The sequence below is a fragment of the Pteronotus mesoamericanus genome, unplaced genomic scaffold (assembly GCF_021234165.1).
Source record: "Pteronotus mesoamericanus isolate MK-2021 breed Mesoamerican mustached bat unplaced genomic scaffold, CSHL_Meso_final contig_52, whole genome shotgun sequence".
Lineage (NCBI taxonomy): Eukaryota > Metazoa > Chordata > Mammalia > Chiroptera > Mormoopidae > Pteronotus > Pteronotus mesoamericanus.
In genome coordinates this window covers 8,987,732-9,008,232 of record NW_026555189.1, presented here as the reverse complement: position 1 = coordinate 9,008,232, position 20,501 = coordinate 8,987,732, and the positions used below count along the sequence as shown (strand labels likewise).

The window sequence follows — 20,501 nt, the reverse complement described above, 5'->3', positions numbered from 1 at the left end:
CCACTTTGAAATGGCTAAAAATGGTGACTATGTGGTCATGTGAATATTATCGCACTTTGAAAAACATGTCTATGGAACAAGGTCCCCAATCTATGGTGGTAAAATAAGACTGATGTGCTAAGAGTGGCGGTGGGGTTGTAAGTGCCTCTGTCGTTTCCCTGATTTCCTCCAGTACACATGTAGTGTATTGCAGACGGGCAGTGACGTAAAAGCTCTTAGAAAAGAATTGTCTCCTCTCTGGACAAAATCTGTGTGCTTTGGAAACAAGACCATGTTCTCCATGGGCTACTACACAAAGGGCAGCCCTGTCCAGCTTGTGAAGTACATGCCTATCTATACTATATTAAACCGCATTTACTGAAGACACCCAAGCCATTGGCCGTTTGCCATAGGATGCCAAAAGCAGAGTTGACTGAAGCCTTTCCTTTTCTGTGTCTTTGGATATTGTGGAGACAGGGTTACGTATTCCCCTTTTGAAACAGAACCACCCTGGTTTTCTAGCTTAGGGCCCAGGGCTCCAGCTTCAGGACTTGATTTCTCTTCGTCCTGCTACCTGCCCTTGCCTGGTGCTTCTGCTGCTCCACTTGTAAAATGAGGTGGCAAATGCTCGCTTCACTGGAGTGGGGAAGAGAATGCATTAGATAAGTTCTTCAAAGCACTAAGAAATGGAAGGTCTGAAAAAAACAAAAGGTCATTCAACCCTCTGGAGACTGGAATCACAGAATCAAATCAGCGAAAAGTAGATGGAGAAGAAAGAACTTACAGAACCGCTTGTCATCTCCCAGTAAGAAAACAGATAGAATCTGAGCCTCAGGGTTCCTGAGGCTTCTCTTAACCTTTGAATGGGTGGCATTTCTCATAGGCTCATGGAAATGTTGGGATCTCTGTGCTTGCTTAGCAATGTTGTTTTGTTTATATCTCACCTATCTTATTCCAAAAACCCCATAGCAGGTAAATGAAAGAAAATTCCCAGCGTAAGGATAAAATTGCACAGGTTTTGGTTGCCTAGAAGACCCTGTACTTCTAAGATATTTGTTAAGTTGGTCTCAGTTTACTTCAGCTGCCCAGTTTGTTCTGACTGGCACACAGCTTTGTAGACTGTAGGGAAAGGAGTCTAAGAACTAGGAAGTAAATAAACATGTTGTGGAACAAGTTGTAGAGCATGAGACCATCTGTGTTTTGAAAATTTGTGTGTATCTATATACCAATGTATCTGTTTTTCATCTACCAACCTACCTACCTACTTCTTGGTGAATGGATAGAAGAGGCCAAATTATTACCACTGCTTACCCCTGAGAGTCAGAATAGAGTGTACAGAGAGCAAAGTGCAAGGAAGAACTCTCGCTTTTTACTGTGCACATGTCTGTACTATTAAAATTTTAGTAGATTATTTTGTAACAAAAAATTACCAATTGTAATCACAATTACCTCTCTGGCAGTCCTCTCCAACATCTCACAAAGGGCCTAGAAAGAGTTAAAAAAGAGAATTCCAGGTGTTTGATGAGGACAAATTCCTGATTTGGTCCACGGGGGTGGGAGTAGGGTTAGAGGTGAGAAGCAACAAAAAGTGAAAAGGGGAGGAGAGAAGAGGGTTGGCTCCTGAGTTCTCAACCAACCAATAGCACAAATGTTTCAGGCCCAACGCCCATTTGTGGAGACTATTTCAGGAGTCAGGAATTGCTCCAGAGTTCATCGTCACTTGTCAAAGAAGAACTGAGACAGCTTTCTGGTTCAGCTGTCTGAGGTCCATTTGGAGGCTGCTTGCTTCTCCGTTACTCAGAAGGTAAAATACCGAGCCCCTGCTGATCTGGTGGTGAGGACTAGAGTGTATGCTTTTTCTTTGTGATGTAGTGGCTTCTTTTTCCACAGGGAAGAAAGATGGTGCTTTATTTCTATCAATGATAATATTAACACTAAATTTCTGAAAATGTGGACTGATTCTCCCTGCTCCTGTTTGCAGAAGGCAAGATACAGTCTATTGAAGCGTTAGGGGGTCTTTTTCTTGGACAGGCACTGCATGGGAAAGAAAAGGCATGTATTCTTTGGTTGTTTAATAGTTTTCATGTCGTTTCTCCTCTGTTTCATGGTTAAACTTTTATGAGGACTAGGGTGGCACATAGCAAATCTCGCCGTGAAAAAGTATTCAACAGAATGTTTTCTGTTAACGTTACAGAATGGCTTCTTGCTTTATCTTCTCGCAGCAAAAAGTCTTACAACCCCCCTCATTCGTAACAGAACTACTTTTCATGAGAAAATGGCAAAACAAAAAAGTTTAGAAACAGATGGCCAATGAACACACCCCCGTGTTTAGGTCCAAACATAGCCGCCCAGGGTGGCGCTGGGTTCTTGGTGTCACAGGGGTCTCCTTCCCCCCCATGTCCCCGACAGACTTTGCCAGTGATGAACCCATACCTGATTCAGATGAATGGCATGGGCAACCTGCCCTCTGTGCTGGACGTGCATGTCAACGTTGGTGGGAGAAACTCTACGCTAGGAAAAGGCAAAGGCAGGAAGGCCAGATGGTCTGTGAAGCCCTCGGACATGTCCAACAATACATTTAATCCCATCCGGGCCATTGTGGACAGCATGAAGGTGAAGCCAAACCCAGACAAAACCATGATCTCTCTGTCAATTGGTGAGTTGGGGACCCTCGGTTGAGGAGCGGTCATTGTTCCCCTCACCCTACTCCTTGCTGGATGGGAGAAGATGGAAGTGGAGGGTGAGTCTGAGCACTGGGCGTGAAAGAGTAACCTCTTGGTGGCTTTTTTTTTTCCCTCCCGTGAAAAGGGGACCCTACTGTGTTTGGAAACTTGCCTACAGACCCTGAAGTTACCCAAGCAATGAAAGATGCTCTGGACTCGGGGAAGTATAACGGCTATGCCCCCTCCATTGGTAAGCTTCTCCTGAGACTCCAACTGGTGGCTTCCAAATCTTTAGTGCTCTTCCAGTAGGAGTGAGTTTGTAGCAATTCTCCTTGCTTTCCTGATGCACAGCTCCTAAGGAGAGGCTAAGATAAAATCGCCATTTAGGTTTGAGGAAAGGGGTCTTAGGATGCTTAAATATAAGCTCCAAGGTCCAGCTTCCTTCCTGGCTTTCTTTGGCATACTGCATCTCCCCTCGAGGCTCACTCACAAACTTATTTCTCCAATAATGCTCCTATCCTATCATTGCTAATTCTCAGGCAAAGGCCTTGCATTTGGCTGTAGCTGCTGGTTTACCAGTCCTTCTGGGTCCTAAGTTAATCTATTTATTGCCCTGTATAAATACCTCCTTGGCTTTATTTCTCCTTCTCTGTGTATTTGATGCTTATTTTTATTATGGTCCTGATCACACTCCCAATGAAATTGTAGTAGTTTCATATTAAAGAGGAATAAACAACAACAACAAAGGACTGTCCTATTGAAGGTTGTTTCTGATAGAAAGAAATTCTTCATTTAGGTTTAATTCTCTCCATCTATGAAACATTTCTACTTTAAACATTTTGGTTAAGTAATGCCTTGACTTTGTTTATTTTTTTTCAGAGAGAGGGGATGGGAGGGAGAAAGAAAGAGAGAGAAACATCAATGTGTGGTTGCCTGCCACATACCTCCTATTGGGGATCTGGCTCACAACCCAGGCATGTGCCCTCACTGGGAATCAAACCGGCAACCCTTTGGTTCACAGGCCGGCACTCAATCCACTGAGCCACACCAGTCGGGGTGATTGACTTTGTTTCAGCGTTGCACATTTTCCCCCCTGTGTATATGTGCACGTAGAAACATATTCTTAAGGCAGAATAAAAATTTAGTTTCTTGCTAAAATAGAATTTTAAAAACAAAGAGGTTTCAGGGACATGATTTTTAGGTTGATTATTTACATTTTAGAACCTTTCATACAACAAAATCAAAACAAAATAAGACCAAAAGTTAGGTTATAAAACAATTTGTAATGACTTTCATAACCAAAGCATTAGAGAATTGATTCAACCTGAAAAACCAAAACCAAGTCTCTTAAATATTCAGAGAATATGAACACTCATGCCAGAGAAAACACAAATAACTACAGTATGTCTTGGAAAATGCTCTTCCTTATTAGTAATTAAAGAAGTGCTGATTTATATAACAATCTTTTTGGCAGTTTTGCAAAACATGATCTTTTGCGTGAAACTGTCTATACTTCAAGCTTGTAAGCCAACATTTGGAAATAATGTATGAAAATATGATTTAAAAGAAAAAATTATATAAAACACTAATGGGGTATAATATGAAAAACTTAAAATGTTCCCAATGTATCACATTCAATGATTACAACTTTTCAAAAAAAAAAAAATCTTTGGAAGGGATTTGGGAATAATCTAAACCTTGCATTTTAGGGAGAATAAACACACAATCACAGTAACCAAGATAGTGCAGAGTATTTTATAGTTTGGGGAGCTCTTTCTTGTTCTTTATACTCTTGTGCTTATTTAAAAAATTATCAAATATAAAGTTAATATCCTTCCTTTACAGTGGCTGAGAGATAAAAATGAATAGTATATGCTCTGAGCAGAGACTAAGGGAACTGAGACCCTGGGATTCTATAGTATAGCTGTCAGCTGTGGATGAAAACTTCCAGCTTCCTCTTTCTGCTCCTTTCTTTCAGGTTACCTATCCAGTCGGGAAGAGATTGCTTCTTTTTACCACTGTCCCGAGGCACCCCTGGAAGCTAAGGTGAGCCTTAGACAAGGTATCAGCTCTGAGGCAATATTGGGCAAACTGCATCCTTTTCATTGCTTCTGTTCCACAAGGTAAAAGGGTTTCAAGGGCAAATAAAACTGAGGGTAGCTTCCCTTTAACAATTCAAGGACTTCTTAGATAATAAGGACATGAATCAGTGATTATATTTAATGTCATTACAGGACGATAATGATGTCACATACGACTTACATGGTGTGTTTGTCTCAAAGAGGCTCAAAGGACTCAGAGTTCACTCTGTTTTAATCTCTGCAAAAGATCATTGAAAACCAATAATTCATAAACTCCAAATAATTAAAATTTTTTATTTTATCAATAGGATCTTTTAAAAATTTATAGCTTCCCTTTTTCACTTTAAGGTCAGGCAAATAGGAAGACTGAGCTATCGGGACATGTTGAATGGACGGCAGTGCCAAGTTTAAGTGCTACCCTTGCCTCTATTGTTTACTATGTGGGTCCACATTTCTTAATCTAAGAGGTGCCCTCCATCCATATTTCAGAGAAGAGCCAGGCTTCAAATCTTGGATCGAAAGTAAATAAATAACCAGGCAAAAAAACCCAAGGTCATAACGACCTCTCGTGGAAGTCGGCTGCGGCACGGCTGACCTATCCTTTTTTAAGTGATTTGTTTATTTCTTTTAAGTGGCCAACATTTTAAACAACCTTTAGATATGCACATAGATAAGCATGTTAATTTGTTTCATTTTTGGCTTAGTACAGACCCTACCATTTTATTTGGAATTTGTAAAAAGTAAGTTTATTTTGGTTCCTCACTCACCTATCTGACAATCTCTTCTCTCCTGTTGCTGTTGGAACCGCTAACAAAATGAACCCTTCTTTTTTTCCTTCACAGGATGTCATTCTGACCAGTGGCTGCAGTCAGGCTATTGAACTTTCTTTAGCAGTGTTGGCCAACCCAGGGCAGAACATCCTCGTGCCGAGGCCCGGTTTTTCTCTCTACAGGACTTTGGCTGAATCTATGGGGATAGAGGTCAAACTCTACAATTTATTGGTAAATGACTTTTTAATTTTAGACACAAGAGCTCAGTTACTACTTCCTAACAATAGATTAGCATCATCCGAACAGTAGAAGGTCCAGAAGTGGGCGATCGAGACCGCAGACACATTTTATTATTTATGTTACATCATTGAGTTAAGTGCTAAATTTTTCAGAATCATCTTAGTCTCACCCTTTCTTCCTCCCCAGCCAGAGAAGTCTTGGGAAGTTGACCTGAAACAATTGGAATCTCTGATTGATGAAAAGACAGCTTGTCTCATTGTCAATAATCCATCAAACCCCTGTGGGTCAGTGTTCAGCAGAAGTCATCTCCAGGAGATTCTGGCCGGTGAGTCCGGCAGACTTCACTTGTCAGGGGAGGAGATGGGGGAGGAATTCTTTAGCCATTTCTTGGAATGAGAAAGAGGCCATCGCTGAGTTCTAAGCCCCGGATGGAGGTAGGGGAGCTCCTCCAGGGTCTCTAGTGAATAGTGTGCCATTGGAATGGTAGGACTTGCCTAAAAGAAAAAAGAGGAAATGGACTTGCTGATTCACCACTCCCATCTTGTGGAACAAAGGGTCTGAAATGGCTCATTAACTGAATAGCAAATTTAGACCTTGTATTCTGGAAGACTATAATATGGACTTATAGTTATTAAAGAGGGAGACAAAACACAAAAACATGAAATGCAAAACATAATAAGCCTAGTAAATACTAAGTGCAAAGGCAATCCACGTTAATGATGATTTCCACATGTTTTTCTTACTTTCAGTGGCTGCAAAGCAGTGTGTCCCCATCTTAGCTGATGAGATCTATGGAGACATGGTGAGTCTTGGGCAGGATATCTCACTACAATAATCTTAATTCCAAATTATTTCATGGGGACTTTAGAGGTGGCATCTGAAAAGTCAGAAGCAATGCCTAATCATTTCAATACAGCAGATCACAAATATACAGATCTATGACTTCACAAATATATAGATCTGTGACTTCTCACCCAGTTGTCTGAATTCCAGAAAGCTATGAAAATCCAAAGATTTTTGGAATTCATTTGGTGGCAAAAACTGACTTGGCTGATAGAAAAATATGTGTAGGTTTCTATTTTTCTCACTTATGGATCTGTACAAGAATATAGGGGAGGGGTAGAATCATTAATATGCCTGATTAGGAGTGTTATCCCAGAGTGCTCTGGGAGCCCTACATAATATATGGTACATGTGCTAAATAACCTTTCTAAAATCCAAATAATTTTGCAACATATCTGAGCCCAGGAATTTCAGATAAGTGATTGTGGACCCATATTATATTTTTAAATCTATAATGCCAACAGTCATTCACTCTCTAGAACTCGTTTTAAGGGGTTGTTCATATTACAAGGCTAGGGTTGGTTTCCTCATTTTAGACTTCCTTTAATCCAGACCGAACACCAGGTAAAATGCATCTGGAGAGCTTTCTTTAGAGCCTCCTGGGACCCCAGTCATGTAGCAATGAGCCTCCCGGTTCAAGGCCCTGCCCCTAGTGACACAGGGGAAGGGTAGAAGGCATGGGGTTCGGAGCGGGGGAGGCAAGGAGGTGACTACAAGCACTTCTCCTCCTCAGGTGTTTTCTGATTCCAAATTTGAGCCTCTGGCCAACCTCAGCAGCAATGTCCCCATCCTGTCCTGTGGAGGATTGGCCAAGCGCTGGTTGGTTCCTGGCTGGAGGTTGGGCTGGATCCTCATCCATGACCGAAGAGACATTTTTGGCAATGAGGTGAGAGCAATGTGGTATATCTAATTTGGGATATATATTTACTCTGCAAGCACACTGGTTAGGAGGTAGGGGGTTTTCCCCTCTTTTTTCCTGACCCTGTAGTTCTGGGTGCCTAGAAAGATGCTAGGTAAAGATGGTACTGCTTCCTCTCCAAATTCAGTTTTTCTATACCTGGCTCTATGAAGGAGTTCCATCTGCCTCCAACTTTTGGGTCACTAAAAAGGCAACAACAGCAATAATACACCTAATGTTGTTTGCAGGTGTACAATGTGCCAATACTTTATATATGTTATTTTAATTTAATCTTCTCAACAACCCTCTGAGGCCAGTAATAGTATTATCTCCATTTTACAGTTCAGAAAAATGAGGCACAGAGATGTTGTGTAATTTTCCCAGGGTCACACAGGTGCGTAGCAGAGCTGGGCTATGAACGCAGGTGGTCTGATTTAAGAATTGCACTAGGCACCATCACTTCTCCAGAGATATAAAAATGGATAGAAGGAATGATCCCAAAGCTGAGATGCTTAAGAAAGGCTAAAGAATGTGTTTGCTGGGGGGGCTTTTAGATTCGAGATGGTCTGGTGAAGCTGAGTCAGCGGATCCTGGGACCCTGCACCATTGTCCAGGGAGCTTTGAAAAGCATCCTGCGCCGCACCCCCCAAGAGTTCTACCACAACACGCTAAGCTTCCTCAAGGTGAGGGCCGCCTGTGGTCTTTTACTCTGGGGCTCAGGGAATGCCACCAGTGGAATTCAGAATAATGGGTCCTCATTTCTGGAGCAGCGTGCCACGATGGTGCTTCCAGATCAGGGGGTGGCATCCGCGCAGGTATCCACCCATACATTTCTGACTCCTGGCAACTCACTCTGCTCCTGGCCAAGAGCTTCAGGTGGCAGGTTTTCTTCTTGTTGACTCCTTATGCCAGCAGGGCAAACTTAGGCTCCTTGCCTTTGATATGGGCTCTCTTTTTAATGACTTGTTTTTTCATTTGCTTAATTTTTAATCTTCCTCCTCTTGCAGTCCAATGCTGATCTGTGCTACGGGGCGTTGGCTGCTGTCCCTGGACTCCGGCCAGTCCGCCCTTCGGGGGCCATGTACCTCATGGTAAGAGTGTGGGTGGCAGTCACTCCTGGTCAGGCAGAGGAAAACCAGCAGTCTGGGGGCTCACAGAGAGCTAGGATCCTGGGCCAGTCAGTGTAGGCATTACTTTGTTCTGAATTGTTCCACTGACTTGATCTGAGCTCAGTGCTAAAACAAACAAACAAACAAACAAACAAACAAACCTTCTTAAAATGAATTAATTACCTGATATACTTGTTTTATATGTACACACAGGGAAGAGGTAAGGCATTATTAAGAGACTTTCTACACCACTGTAGCTCTCAGCTGGGAATGATGCTGGTTCCCTAGGTGTGTTAGGGAATGTACGGGAATTTAGAATGACTCGGTGGTGCTGTTGGCAGTCTGTGGGCCGGGCAGGCTAAATATCTTGCAGTGGGTGGGATAGTTCCCTGCAATCAGAGAGTACCTGGCCATGAGGCTAACAGTGCCTTTTTTGAGAAATACTGGTGTTTTACTTGCAGCTTTAATTTATTAGCGTACAAGAAGGAACCCTTCAATAAAGTAGAATATTCATTGTGGAAAATTCCACAAGCTCATAAGTGCTAGAATTTATTTATCAAATTATTTATCAGTTGTAGAGTTCCAAGATAGTTTTTAGAGCAGCTCCTACCTTAATTTCTGGCATGGGGAGTTGGCCTGTTTTCCCTCTTTCTGATAAGTTTGCCTCTCCCTGTTATTGGTATAGGTTGAAATTCAGATGGAGCATTTCCCAGAGTTTGAGAACGATGTGGAGTTCACAGAGCGGTTAGTTGCTGAACAATCTGTACACTGCCTCCCAGCAACGGTGAGTGCTCATACCTCTCTCAGGACATACTCAACAGTTTCTAGAGCCTCAGGAGCTGTCCACCGACGTGTCTCACGGCCTCTATTTAAAATTTGTTTCTCTCCATCATTATCCCATCTGTACTGGGAAGAAAAGATGTGGTGGAACATTCTAGGTGAGGGGAAACCAAGTTCGTCCCACAGGTCCCTTTCAAGATGGCTTAACTCAGTTACCGACTTAGTGTCCCAGTGGTGGGAACTGAGTTAATTGATAGCCCTGAGTAAATGGCATTGCTGCTTCTTGCTAAGGAGGGCCCTGGCCGTTTTAGGGTGGTTCATTCCCCGATTCAGTTGCTCTGAGAATAACAGGTTCTTATTTTTGCAGTGCTTCGAGTACCCGAATTTCTTCCGAGTGGTAATCACAGTACCTGAAGTGATGATGCTGGAGGCCTGTAGCCGGATCCAGGAGTTCTGTGAGCAGCACTACCATTGTGCTGAAGGGAGCCAGGAGGAGTGTGACAAGTAGGCCCCAGTCCATGCTCCTGAGCATGTCCCGTCCAGGCAGAACTGGGCTGGACCCTGCTGCACCTCAGGGCATCGGGCGCCCCTACTGGGAGAGGGGCCTCAAAAACACATTGAAGGTTCAGAATTGCCCCTGCTTTACCCCAGCTATATCTGTGTATACACTCTAAATCCCAGGTTCTTGTCTCACTCTGTTGGAGTGACTGATTGATTAATATGCCCCCCCCCTTCTATGATGACTTCCTCCTTTTTATCTGAGAGTATCAGGTGAACAAAACTTACCAGAAAGCAGTAGAAACAAGAAAATTAAGAGCCCAGGATGAGGGAAACAAAAGATTGAGAGAACTTCTGCCGCTCATACTATAAAAACATACCCTCTCTAGTCAGATCTGAAGTCCAACTCTGTTACTGCCTAACTTCAGGTATACCTCATTTTATGCAATAGACTTATAATAAAAGAAGTTGGGGACACATATATTTGGTTGATTATATTCTAAATACACTAGGAAACTGCTAAATTGAAGGATCCCTTACAGAAACACTTTTGTTGTTTTCTTTTTATGAAGAACTATTTTGTGATGCAAATAAACATCCTTTAAAGGATTGACCTTCTAAATTTAGATATGTATATACCAGGCTTTCTTAAAATGAAGACACATCTGTACTAAAGAGAAAAAAATGGAGAAATCATAGGACCTTCCAGAACCACTGCTCTGTAAGGGCTGCAGATATCCTCACTTGTCATTGTTATAGAATCATTATTACTTTAGCTGTAGTGTTAATATTGATTTATTGATATATATATATAATATTATCTTTTCATATGTTTTCTAAGAAACATTTATATTAACAAGATCCTTTATTTTGCCAAAGGCCTAAATTATTGTTGTTCTTCTTTTTTAAAAAAATAAAATTTACCAAGTATGCTCTCCTGTCTTGTGGTGTGTTTATTCTCTTCTGCAAGGAATTTCTATCCCCGGGTACTGCTCATTGTTCAGTCTGATTGATGCCTTATTTCTCTGCAGACGTACTGATATTTATGTTACCAGACAGGGACTGGCCTGGAGTTGGTCTGCCTCAGGCCGGCCTGTAGTGTGTGGGTTCTTGACTTTTTGTGGGAAAAATTTCACAACACAAGTCCAAGGTGATTTTGAGAGTACATTTACTAAGGCTGGGGACAGGGAGACAAAGGAGGGATTTAGGACAGAAGGAGTAACGGGACAGCCGAGGTGGTGCTCTGCTTTGACTCCCCAGAAGAGACATAGGAAAGGAGCGAGCCAAGGCGGGGCTGCTGTTAGCTCCCTGGGAAGTCGGAGAAAAGGGGGCTCTGGAGACAGGATTGGGGTAAGCTAAGGGTTGAGCTGCCACTGCCCACTGCTCCCCTGGCTGCAAGGCTCCTTGGGACTCCTAGAGTTTAGAAGGAAATAAAAAGTTCATGCCCAAAAAGGGGCATGGACATGCTCTAGAGCAGGCTGCCCAGAATCTTCGTCCTGGGGGCTTTTTACCTTCTTTCTTTGGGTGAGAATCTTAGGGGACAGTTTCAGCAGAATATTCATCAACTTTCCAAGTGCATTTTTAATATGCTGGTGTTTCAAAATGAGCACATAGGTGGGTTTGGGAATATTCTTTGGTCTGCTATACTGTTTTACTTTTATCTTGCGCCTGTCTGGCTTTTCATGGGTTTTTCATTGTTTATTCCCCTGACTTCATCTGTCCTTGGGTTAGCTGGCACAAATGACATTAATTGGGTTTCTGTTCTCTATTTTCTCAGACCAGAGAGATTTAAGTTATATATTCTCTGGTTATGTCACAGGTGGGCACAGGTAGCCAGGTTGTTTGTGATTGCAGTCAAATAATTGAACTGGACGCACACACAGAGCTTATAGCAGAAAGAGAACAGATTTATTAAGTGATAGAGTACACTCCACAGAACATGGGAGCGGGCCAACTCCGAGCAGAGATTTCACCTCAGCAGCTGGAGGGCTTCTATTCTTATAGAGTGGATATTTACTGGCTAGTTTTGGTGGGCTTTTATTGTGCATGTACAAGTAGTTATATTACTTTAAAGCTACTGTGCATGTGGTCTCCCATGATTTTCCTTGACTGGCTACCGGGGAAGGGGGTCCCACAATGTTAATTTAGTATAATGCTATTATAATGAAGCAGGGGTCATGTAGCATCTTCTGCTCAGATGTATTCATGATTCACCATTTTTCCAGAAAGCAGGAACAACCGATCCTTGAACAGGGTCTCTGTCCTCTATCAATATCCTTTATCTTAGCCCTGGCACCTCCAAAGTTTCCTCCTTCCTGACTACCTCCTGCCTCAGTTAGGGAGAAGAGGTATGAACTATAGGCTCTCAAGTGTCCTTGGTTAGGGGAGATAAGGTCTTGTGATTCACCAGCTGGCTGTAAGTTGCTCAGTTTGACCTTGTTTAATTTTCTTATCTCAGTTCCCCATTCCACTTGCCCAGGAATTTTCCTAGTTTTTTACTATCCTGTCACATTTGGAGTGACTTAAGAAACACTATTCTTAAAATATTTTATTTGGGAGCTCTACATCTGGCTTCCTTTAACTTCTGACCTTAAACTCCACACTTTCACTTTGTTTGAGTTGACCCAGGGAATAATAGGTGTCCAGGGTCTTCTTTCAGTATGAGCTTTTCTTCTGCAATTCCTCTTAGGCATGGTTGCCTAATTTTTTCCTCCTCATTTCATTTAGAGGAGGGAATCTGAAGTTATTTTGCAAGGTTGGGGCAGAAATATACCAAAATCAGTTTGGAGATTCCTCACGAAGGGAAATTTTCCTTATCTAGAAGAGGAACTTCAGGTCTCAAGGCTGCAAGTCACACACATTTAATTTCCTTTATAAAAATAAACATCAAATGTCCCTGTCCAGTGAGCTCACACTAAGATTTACCTTTCAATTTTCTTCAGCAAATCGAAAAGGAATATACAGTGATTGAGATGATAAAGATTTGTTTCCTGTATGGTGCCACTGCTGATAATTTTCCGAAAATGCCTGGCTCCTCTTTTCCTGTACCCTGCTGCCTCCTCAACCCCCAAAGGTCTCTGTCCAGAAATAAACAGGAAGGCTTGGTGGTTTATACAGGACTTTTTTCCCCCTCAAACACACATATTCTATCACGCATTACTAAATTCTACTCAGACTTTTTAAATTTCTGAATTTTCTTGATGTCTACATTTTGATGGAGTCAATCATTCGAACATTTAAAAATAATACATTCTCATTGGTCAAACTTCAAACAATGCACCACTCCTGCCCCCAAACCCACTCTTCAGGCCTGTCCTCAGCCACCCAGTATCTTCTCCCCTGAGGTAATCACAGTTAGCAGTTGCTGGTTCATTCTTCGAGGTTATATGTATATGTAAACGTGTGTATGTGTGTGGGGGGGTATTTTTCCTTTTTTCTTTCCTTTCTTCAAAGTATCCATTACTCAACTTTATAATTCAGTTTCCTATTGAAGTCCAAGGAGAAATGATATTTCTGAGGCATCCATAGCATCCTGGATGTTTCTAGATTTTATATATATACACACACATATATATAAATATATGTGTGTGTATATATATCCCCGTGCAAGATATATAGATAATCTATATATATACATAATGTATTATATATAAATTATATATAATTACTCTATTATATATTATATTACATTTCTATATATTACATGTATTAGACCATATACAATCTATATAATATATAACCTATCATCTTTATATATCATACATCTATATATTCTAATTTTATATATATAAAATATATAATCTATATATTTTATATATATTCTATATCTATATCTATATCTATATCTAAATCTCCCTGTGCAAGGGCTGCTTCCACACAAGCATAAAATCCCCGGAGAGACTACTCTGAGCAGATAACGGGGAAGATAGGATGGATGATAGCGGCGTCTGAACGTCCCAGGATAAAACAAAGAATGCATAGAACAGTTGGAGACAAAGGCTTTCAGAAATTCAACTTTCCTTCTATCGCGGAGCACCGCCTACCAGGTAACTATCAAAAATGTGGTGCAACAAAGAGTCCTAGTCGGTTGCAGCAAGTCTCCCACCCTGGAGAGAGAGGCAGAAAACCCACGGCTGCGCAGGCGCGGGTGAGAGTGCAGGCGCAGCGCTTCTCAGGGCGCATGCGTTGTCATGAAGCAACTAGGCGCCACTCAGGGTGCAGGCGGTGGACCTGAGAGGAAGGCGAGGGTCAGACCCTTTAAACCAGCGCCCACTTTTCTTAGTAATGGGCTTGGGTTTTATTTCTTCCTCCAGCCTCTCATCTGGACCCGCGCCCTGTTGAGTGACTCTTTTCTTCCTTTGTGTCCTACTTGGGCCACTGACAGCGGAGGCTTCCAGGAAGTCGACAGATCATCCCAAGGTATTGTAAACCCCTGTTACCCTTCTCCCAGCTCTGAACCAACAAGTCCGATGACTTGTGAAACGGAAGGAGAAATTCTTTCCCCGTAGCCGTTGTAAGTTTCCAAAGTATTGGCCTTGGCGTATTCGGGATCTCTCAACCAGAAGGATCCACTGCTATGCTCCATACACGCGCGCACTATTACCCACGGGGAGTCATGTTTTAAGTATTCTAAAGTTTGAGTTATTCAATCTATTGGAAAAGAACTGAATTTGCAGTATATGTTATTCATACTTTTTAAAAATTTTTATTTATTTATTTTTAGATACAGGGGAAGGGAGGGAGGATGAGAGGGAGAGAAACAGAGACTGGTTGCCTCTTGAGCGCCCCCCACTGGGGACCTGGCCTGCAACCCAGGCATGTGCTCTGACTTGGAACTGAACCGGCAACCCTTTGGTTCCCAGGCTGACACTCCATCCATTGAGCCACACCAGCCAGGGCTCATACTCTTATTTAAACAATTTGGGTGTATTTACAAACAAGTTTCATACGGTATGGCATCGGCAAATTTGGATGCTCCCTGTGGGTCAAATTGTTGCGCCCATTATAAGCACACTCTTATTGTCCCCGTTTTTAGTCCCCTCTTTATTTGTGCTCCTTGGGAGATTCCCCTACTATCTTACAAGCTTATCTCTGAATCTGCGAATTTGTTTGCTAGATTTGATGCAGCATATCTAGTTGTTTTGAAGCCGAAACATATCCACGTTACCTAGTATGTGCTATTGCTATAAAATTCCCATACTTCACATAGCTCCCTCCAACCCATTGCTTTTTCCTTACATACTTTCCCTCTGGAATCTTTGTTCCATGGCGGAGACAATTCCCTGCCATTCCCAAATTCTTTAGATTAGTTCCTTCACTGCTTCAGCCTAACTGCGACTTGGTTGTTCCGCCAAAGATACTGCCACCAGTACAGCTCATTCAAATTCCTTTTTTTCACTGATTAAAAAAATTTTTTTTTGCCTTTCATGATAGTGACAATTTAGAGTTCAGGCCTGTTGTCTGATAGAATGTCCCAAGTTCAGCATTTGACTGCTGGCTCATGATTAGATATGAGCTAAACATTTTCAGTGGTGATGTGTGTTCTTCCCCATCCATTCCACCAGGAGGCATACGATACCAGTTTATCCCATGACTGATGATCTAAATTCCAACACTGAGTTAAGAGATAGGGTCAGGTGGTGCTTCTCGTGCCACAGACTCTTACTGTTCTTATCAAGTTTACTGAATGTTCCCAGATAAATGTTTCTCCATATGCTGTATACTCATAGGACAATATCCAGAGACTTTAAATGGTTGCTTTTCATAATTTTCTCTAGTTAAATGTTTCTTTCAGTGGGGAGCGTCAGATGAGCTCCTCACATTGCCATTCCAGAAGTGTGGTGCCCATTGAGGTTTTTTATTTCCCCCATAAAACTAGTATGAAAAATTTTAAACAAGAAAATTGGAAGATTTTCCACAGTAGATACTCATATTCTCCTTACCAATATTCTACCATTTATATTTTGTTATAGTTATTTTATTGTATATCTGTTGACCTATCACTCTGATGTGTTTGGGGATGCATTGCAAAGTAAGTTATATACATCAGTAACTTCTAAATTTTCCAGCATATGTGTCATTAACTTGAATTTTTTACTTACAGTCGACATTCAGCATTAAATTAGTTTCAAGTGTACAGTATAGTGATTAGACATTTATATAACTTACAAAGTAGAATTCAATATCTGTTTGCAGTTTTTTTTTTAATTTTGGGATAAAATTTACATACAATGAAATATATAAATCTTAAGTGTACAGCCATTGAGTTCTGACAAATTCATGTGCCTAGGCAACCCATACTCCTATCAGGATATAAAATATTTCCAGTCCACACCCCCTGACCAAAGTTCCTTGTCTCATCCCGGTCAGTCACCACCACTTCCTGTCCCCCAGAAGTAACTACTGTTACGATTTTCCCCCACCATGTTAGTCTTTCCTGTTCTGGAACTGAATATAAAAGAAATCATACAGTATAAACTCTATCCTGTGAAACTTCTACCCTGATGATTTTGAGAGGCATCCATATTGGAGGAATCAGTACTTCATTTCTTTTCATTGCTGAATAGTATTGCATGATATGAATATACCATTTTTTTAATCCATTCTCCAATTTACAGTCACCGGCTCTATTTCCTGGAGGACCTCGGGCAGAGAAGTGACATCTAGTTTACCTTTTAGATAAGTCATTATGGTTAGTAAATGGAAGGTGAACTATGAGGGGAGGGCAAGAAGGGGCAAAAAACCGATGAGGAGGCTCTGTCAGTGGGTCAGGTGATATTCGAGGTTGGTTTGGATGCGCACCGTAACACTGGAGTTGGGGAGAGGGGGTCTGATTCAGGGTATATTTTGGAAGTCAAGCCGACAGGCTTTGCTGGTGAATAGGATGTGGACAGTGAAGGACAAGAAAGAACCGAAGATGACTATTCTCCCAGGCCACTCCTTTAATGATACTTTGCCAACATGATGGTGGAGAGGCAATAAAAACCAAGCCAGAAACTCTCTGCTTGGAGATTTGGCTAAAAGTCAATTGGAAGCCAATCAGTAAGCAAATATTTGCCAAATGCTTCCAGGTGGCACTTAATTAGTTCATCTGCTGTACCCTATAAACACATGCAACTCCTCAGAAAACCAGCATAGTTTGTACTTTCTCTTACCATGGTGATATCACTATTAGAAATACAAGTCAGCTTAATTTTTGAATCTCTACTTTATTCTCTCCTTCCCACCTGCCACCCCACTTGACCCTGCACTTCTGAGCTGTTGGCTTTAAGATTTGACTTCCCTTCCTTCTCTCAAACAGGAAACTTTTAAATGTCAGTTCTTTCTTATTTGAATCTTTGAACATGTTACTGTGTTTCTCAGAATAGAAGATTCAATGATTGGCCTTTTATCTAAGTGTTACATAAAGGACAAGCCCTTTACAAAAATGAAGATGAGATCAAGTTTCGTTCATTAACCAAAGATTTATTGAGTGCCTGCTGTGTGCTAGGAACTGTGCTAGGCATTGGTTATACCAGAGTGAATAAGTTGGTGTCTGCCCTCAAAGAGCTAAAGTATGTAAACTGCAGGGTTTTACTATAGTAGGATAATTATATTCTAGTAGAAGGCCTGTACAAGGGGCACTCAACAGAGGCTTAAGGATAAAACCAGGAAAAGAATCCCAGAGGAGGTGTTTTAGTGGAGAACTGCGGGATCAAAAAAACAAACCAGAGAAATTGGGGTGGGACAGAGTAAGGTATTCCAGGCGGGAGAAATAGCGTGGCTGGAATGTAAGCTGCGTGATAGGAGGGGCTCTGCCTGTTGTTCGGTGCTGTATCCACAGCACCTTGGACATGCCTTGGCACAGAGTAGGTATCCCTTAAACGTGGGAGAGGAATGAAGAAATCCCTTAACTGAAGTACTGTATTCAAATCCCTTCACTATAGTTATTTATAATTATTTTTTCCTCAATACTGTATTTAAAAAATAACCTCTGTCTGAATGACCAGGAACATTTTGTGCAGAAGAGGGGTCCGGCCCTCCACAGAAATCCCAGGGTATTGGGGATCCCCATCTAATGCCTATCAGAGATTTATTGTTAATTGGCCTGTGTGACTCACATATATTCATTTTTAATTTTGCTTTGCTGTTGTGTGAAAGTAATTCAGTAGAAGTCATGATAATATAGATAGTAAAATTAATTTATATTTAGCTTGGGTTTAAATCACATACTAAATTATAAACTGTTTTCTGAGAAATGTTACAGAAAAAATAATGGCAGATTTTTGTACAAAATAGCAGAAGTTGATTCAGCCTTCCCATCTCTCTCCATAACTACTATGCATAATTTAAAAATTATAGTTTTGATTCACACTTACTAAAAACTTAGCAATTGCACTTGTATAGAAAATGAAGCCACATAGTAACAGTTCAATTACAGTCAAAACTATCTTTCTCACCCTCCAAAAAAAAAAAAACCAACTTTAAAATGTTTGACTCCTTTCTCTCAAAGTGGAGGGCTTAGGGTCGTAACCCAGCATGATGTTTTGGTAAAACCGTGCATTTCTGTCCTAAAACAAAACTGTTCGGAATTATGCTTGATCCAGATGCAAGAGACCTTGTTCCCCAAACTTGAATACTAGCCCTGAGAAATTCAGATCAAATTCATCCCTCATGTATGTTTTAACATCCTCAGACCCCGTGTAGCTAAGTAGTCTGAGGAGACAAGTAGATGCCTTTCTGTTGCTGGGATCTGGGGAGGGAACAGATGTCTCCAAATGAGAAAGGCTGTTTTGCGGAACACCATGTCCTTTGCTCCTCACAGGTTCTTGGCTCCCCAAACTCCCCATATCCCGCAGTGGGTGCACTGACACTCTCATCTCTGAATCCAGCGTCAGCCACCTGAACGCGTGGATAGGAGAGTGTTCCATTGCTCACTAAGTGTTGTTCAACACTGGATTTTTAAAGAGATGATATAGCATGATTTTATGTTATACTGTCTTATGTTTGTAGTGGCAAGAGCATTTGCCTGGGAGATCCTTGGCTCTTGAGGAGTGTTTAGAGTGGTTTGGATTTGGATGTTAGAATAAATTCATTCCTTTAAAGCCCCATATAAATTAACTTCAAATACCCAACTGGCAAAGATAGGTACTCAAGCATTTTGGGTGGTGATACAAAAAAACCCCATCTGACATTCAGGGAGCTTTATGGTGTGAGGACCATGTCAGAAGTGGGAGTGGGAACACAAGGAGAGATGAAAGGACATTATCTCTCAGGTTTGGACAAAATGAACTATTTAAAAAGTTAGGACTCAGAGGACCATGGAGTTTCAGACAGATATAGACCTTCTTCCTATTCCTTCCAGCCTGAGGACAGGGCCAGTGTCAGGAGTCCGTGGTATAGATACTTGGCATGTCATGAAAAGTCACCTGTCCTGGAGCAAGACGGCCACCAGTGCTGCTGCCCGGGGCAGGCTGCGCTATTGCCAGGCTGGCCATGGAAGAGTCACCTGGATCACTTGCATTATATGTATGTATTTCCCCTCCCTCGCCCTGAGAGATTCCAATTCTAGCAAATCTAAGGTGAGGCATGGCAAAAATAATTTTTAACTGATGATTCTGATGTACAACCAGATCTGGGGACCATTGCAAAGACTGGGAGAAACAGCCCTTCTCGTTAGGAGAGGTGACGAGAAAAAGCTAGATAACACCAATTATACAAGGGCAGGGGTTGAATATGAACTCTTTGCCCAGACCGTAGATTGATGCATATGGTATTATCACAGGTTATGCCTCATGCAAGGAAGAAAGGGCTTAGTTGCTGGTTGTCTACTTTCTACAACTTCTTAAGAGGGCAATGTATCATTTAGTATTGATCAGTTTACACTTTGTCATCTGACACTGAACATTGTCTTGGTAATTTTCCTATGTGTGGATGTTAGATAATAGCAAAAGAAAAAATATATATATAAAGATGATTATGTCCTTAGGTTAAGATCTCTGAGAATGAGCATTTCTTAATTTAGTGTTAAGAAAATTAGAAAACACAAAAGGGGACATTCCAAACAATCTCATTTTGGAATCTTAATGTTAACAGGTAGCAGCTTCATGGGTCAAAATCTTCCATGTGTTAGGAAAACAGTGAGGAGCAATGACATCCAAATCAGGCCCAGCCACCCCATGAACTTAAGAGCTTGCTCTGTTGCGCAGAGATTTTGTTTCCTATTTGTGATCGTGGGTAACCGTGGTGGCCAGGCTCGTGGGGAAGCATCCCATCCTGTTCCGCATTCCCTTTTTGAATCCACTGGGAGCTCCCAGGGCTCAGAGTTCACATCCCTGTGGAGTGTACTAGTGGGATCTTTGCTGAAAGACCCATTTCCCTGATTTTCCTGTCTCTCCCCTTTCCCACTGGGCAAGATACGGACAGAGACATTAATGGATTTACTCCACTGATACTGTGTGGTGCCAAATAGGACCCCAGGCCATGGATCCTCTGAAGCCTATACAAATAGGAAGGCCAAGAAGAAAAGAAGACAGTTCTGCCTTTTCAGTGGTAGAATGTGCCGCTCACATAAGGTCACTGAGTCTCTTTTCTAGACTTGAGTGGAGCTACAAAGATTTCTCAGTTTAAGCACGTGTGGGCATAACTTATACTCATGTGTA

The 20,501-nt window shown here is 41.7% G+C and overlaps 1 protein-coding gene across 1 annotated transcript; it reads left to right on the top strand.

Moving 5' to 3' along the window:
• Positions 1–1,623: 1,623 nt before the first annotated feature.
• TAT (tyrosine aminotransferase) lies at positions 1,624–10,793 on the top strand. Its single transcript, XM_054579218.1, has 12 exons — positions 1,624–1,783; positions 2,389–2,635; positions 2,788–2,892; positions 4,621–4,688; positions 5,566–5,724; positions 5,920–6,058; positions 6,483–6,535; positions 7,310–7,462; positions 8,029–8,157; positions 8,482–8,565; positions 9,269–9,367; positions 9,731–10,793. The coding sequence occupies exons 2-12, from the start codon at positions 2,401–2,403 to the stop codon at positions 9,869–9,871; spliced, it is 1,365 nt and encodes a 454-aa protein (XP_054435193.1). The 5' UTR covers positions 1,624–1,783; positions 2,389–2,400; the 3' UTR covers positions 9,872–10,793.
• The last annotated feature ends 9,708 nt before the right edge of the window (positions 10,794–20,501 follow it).

What these genes read in the sequence shown, in the direction of transcription:
- TAT (XM_054579218.1), top strand. Translation starts at nt 2,401, where the DNA reads ATGAACCCATACCTGATTCAGATGAATGGCATGGGCAACCTGCCCTCT. An exon ending in TCAAACTCTACAATTTATTG is followed by an intron (nt 5,725 to 5,919) that starts GTAAATGACTTT and finishes CTTCCTCCCCAG; the next exon opens with CCAGAGAAGTCTTGGGAAGT. An exon ending in TCTCCAGGAGATTCTGGCCG is followed by an intron (nt 6,059 to 6,482) that starts GTGAGTCCGGCA and finishes TCTTACTTTCAG; the next exon opens with TGGCTGCAAAGCAGTGTGTC.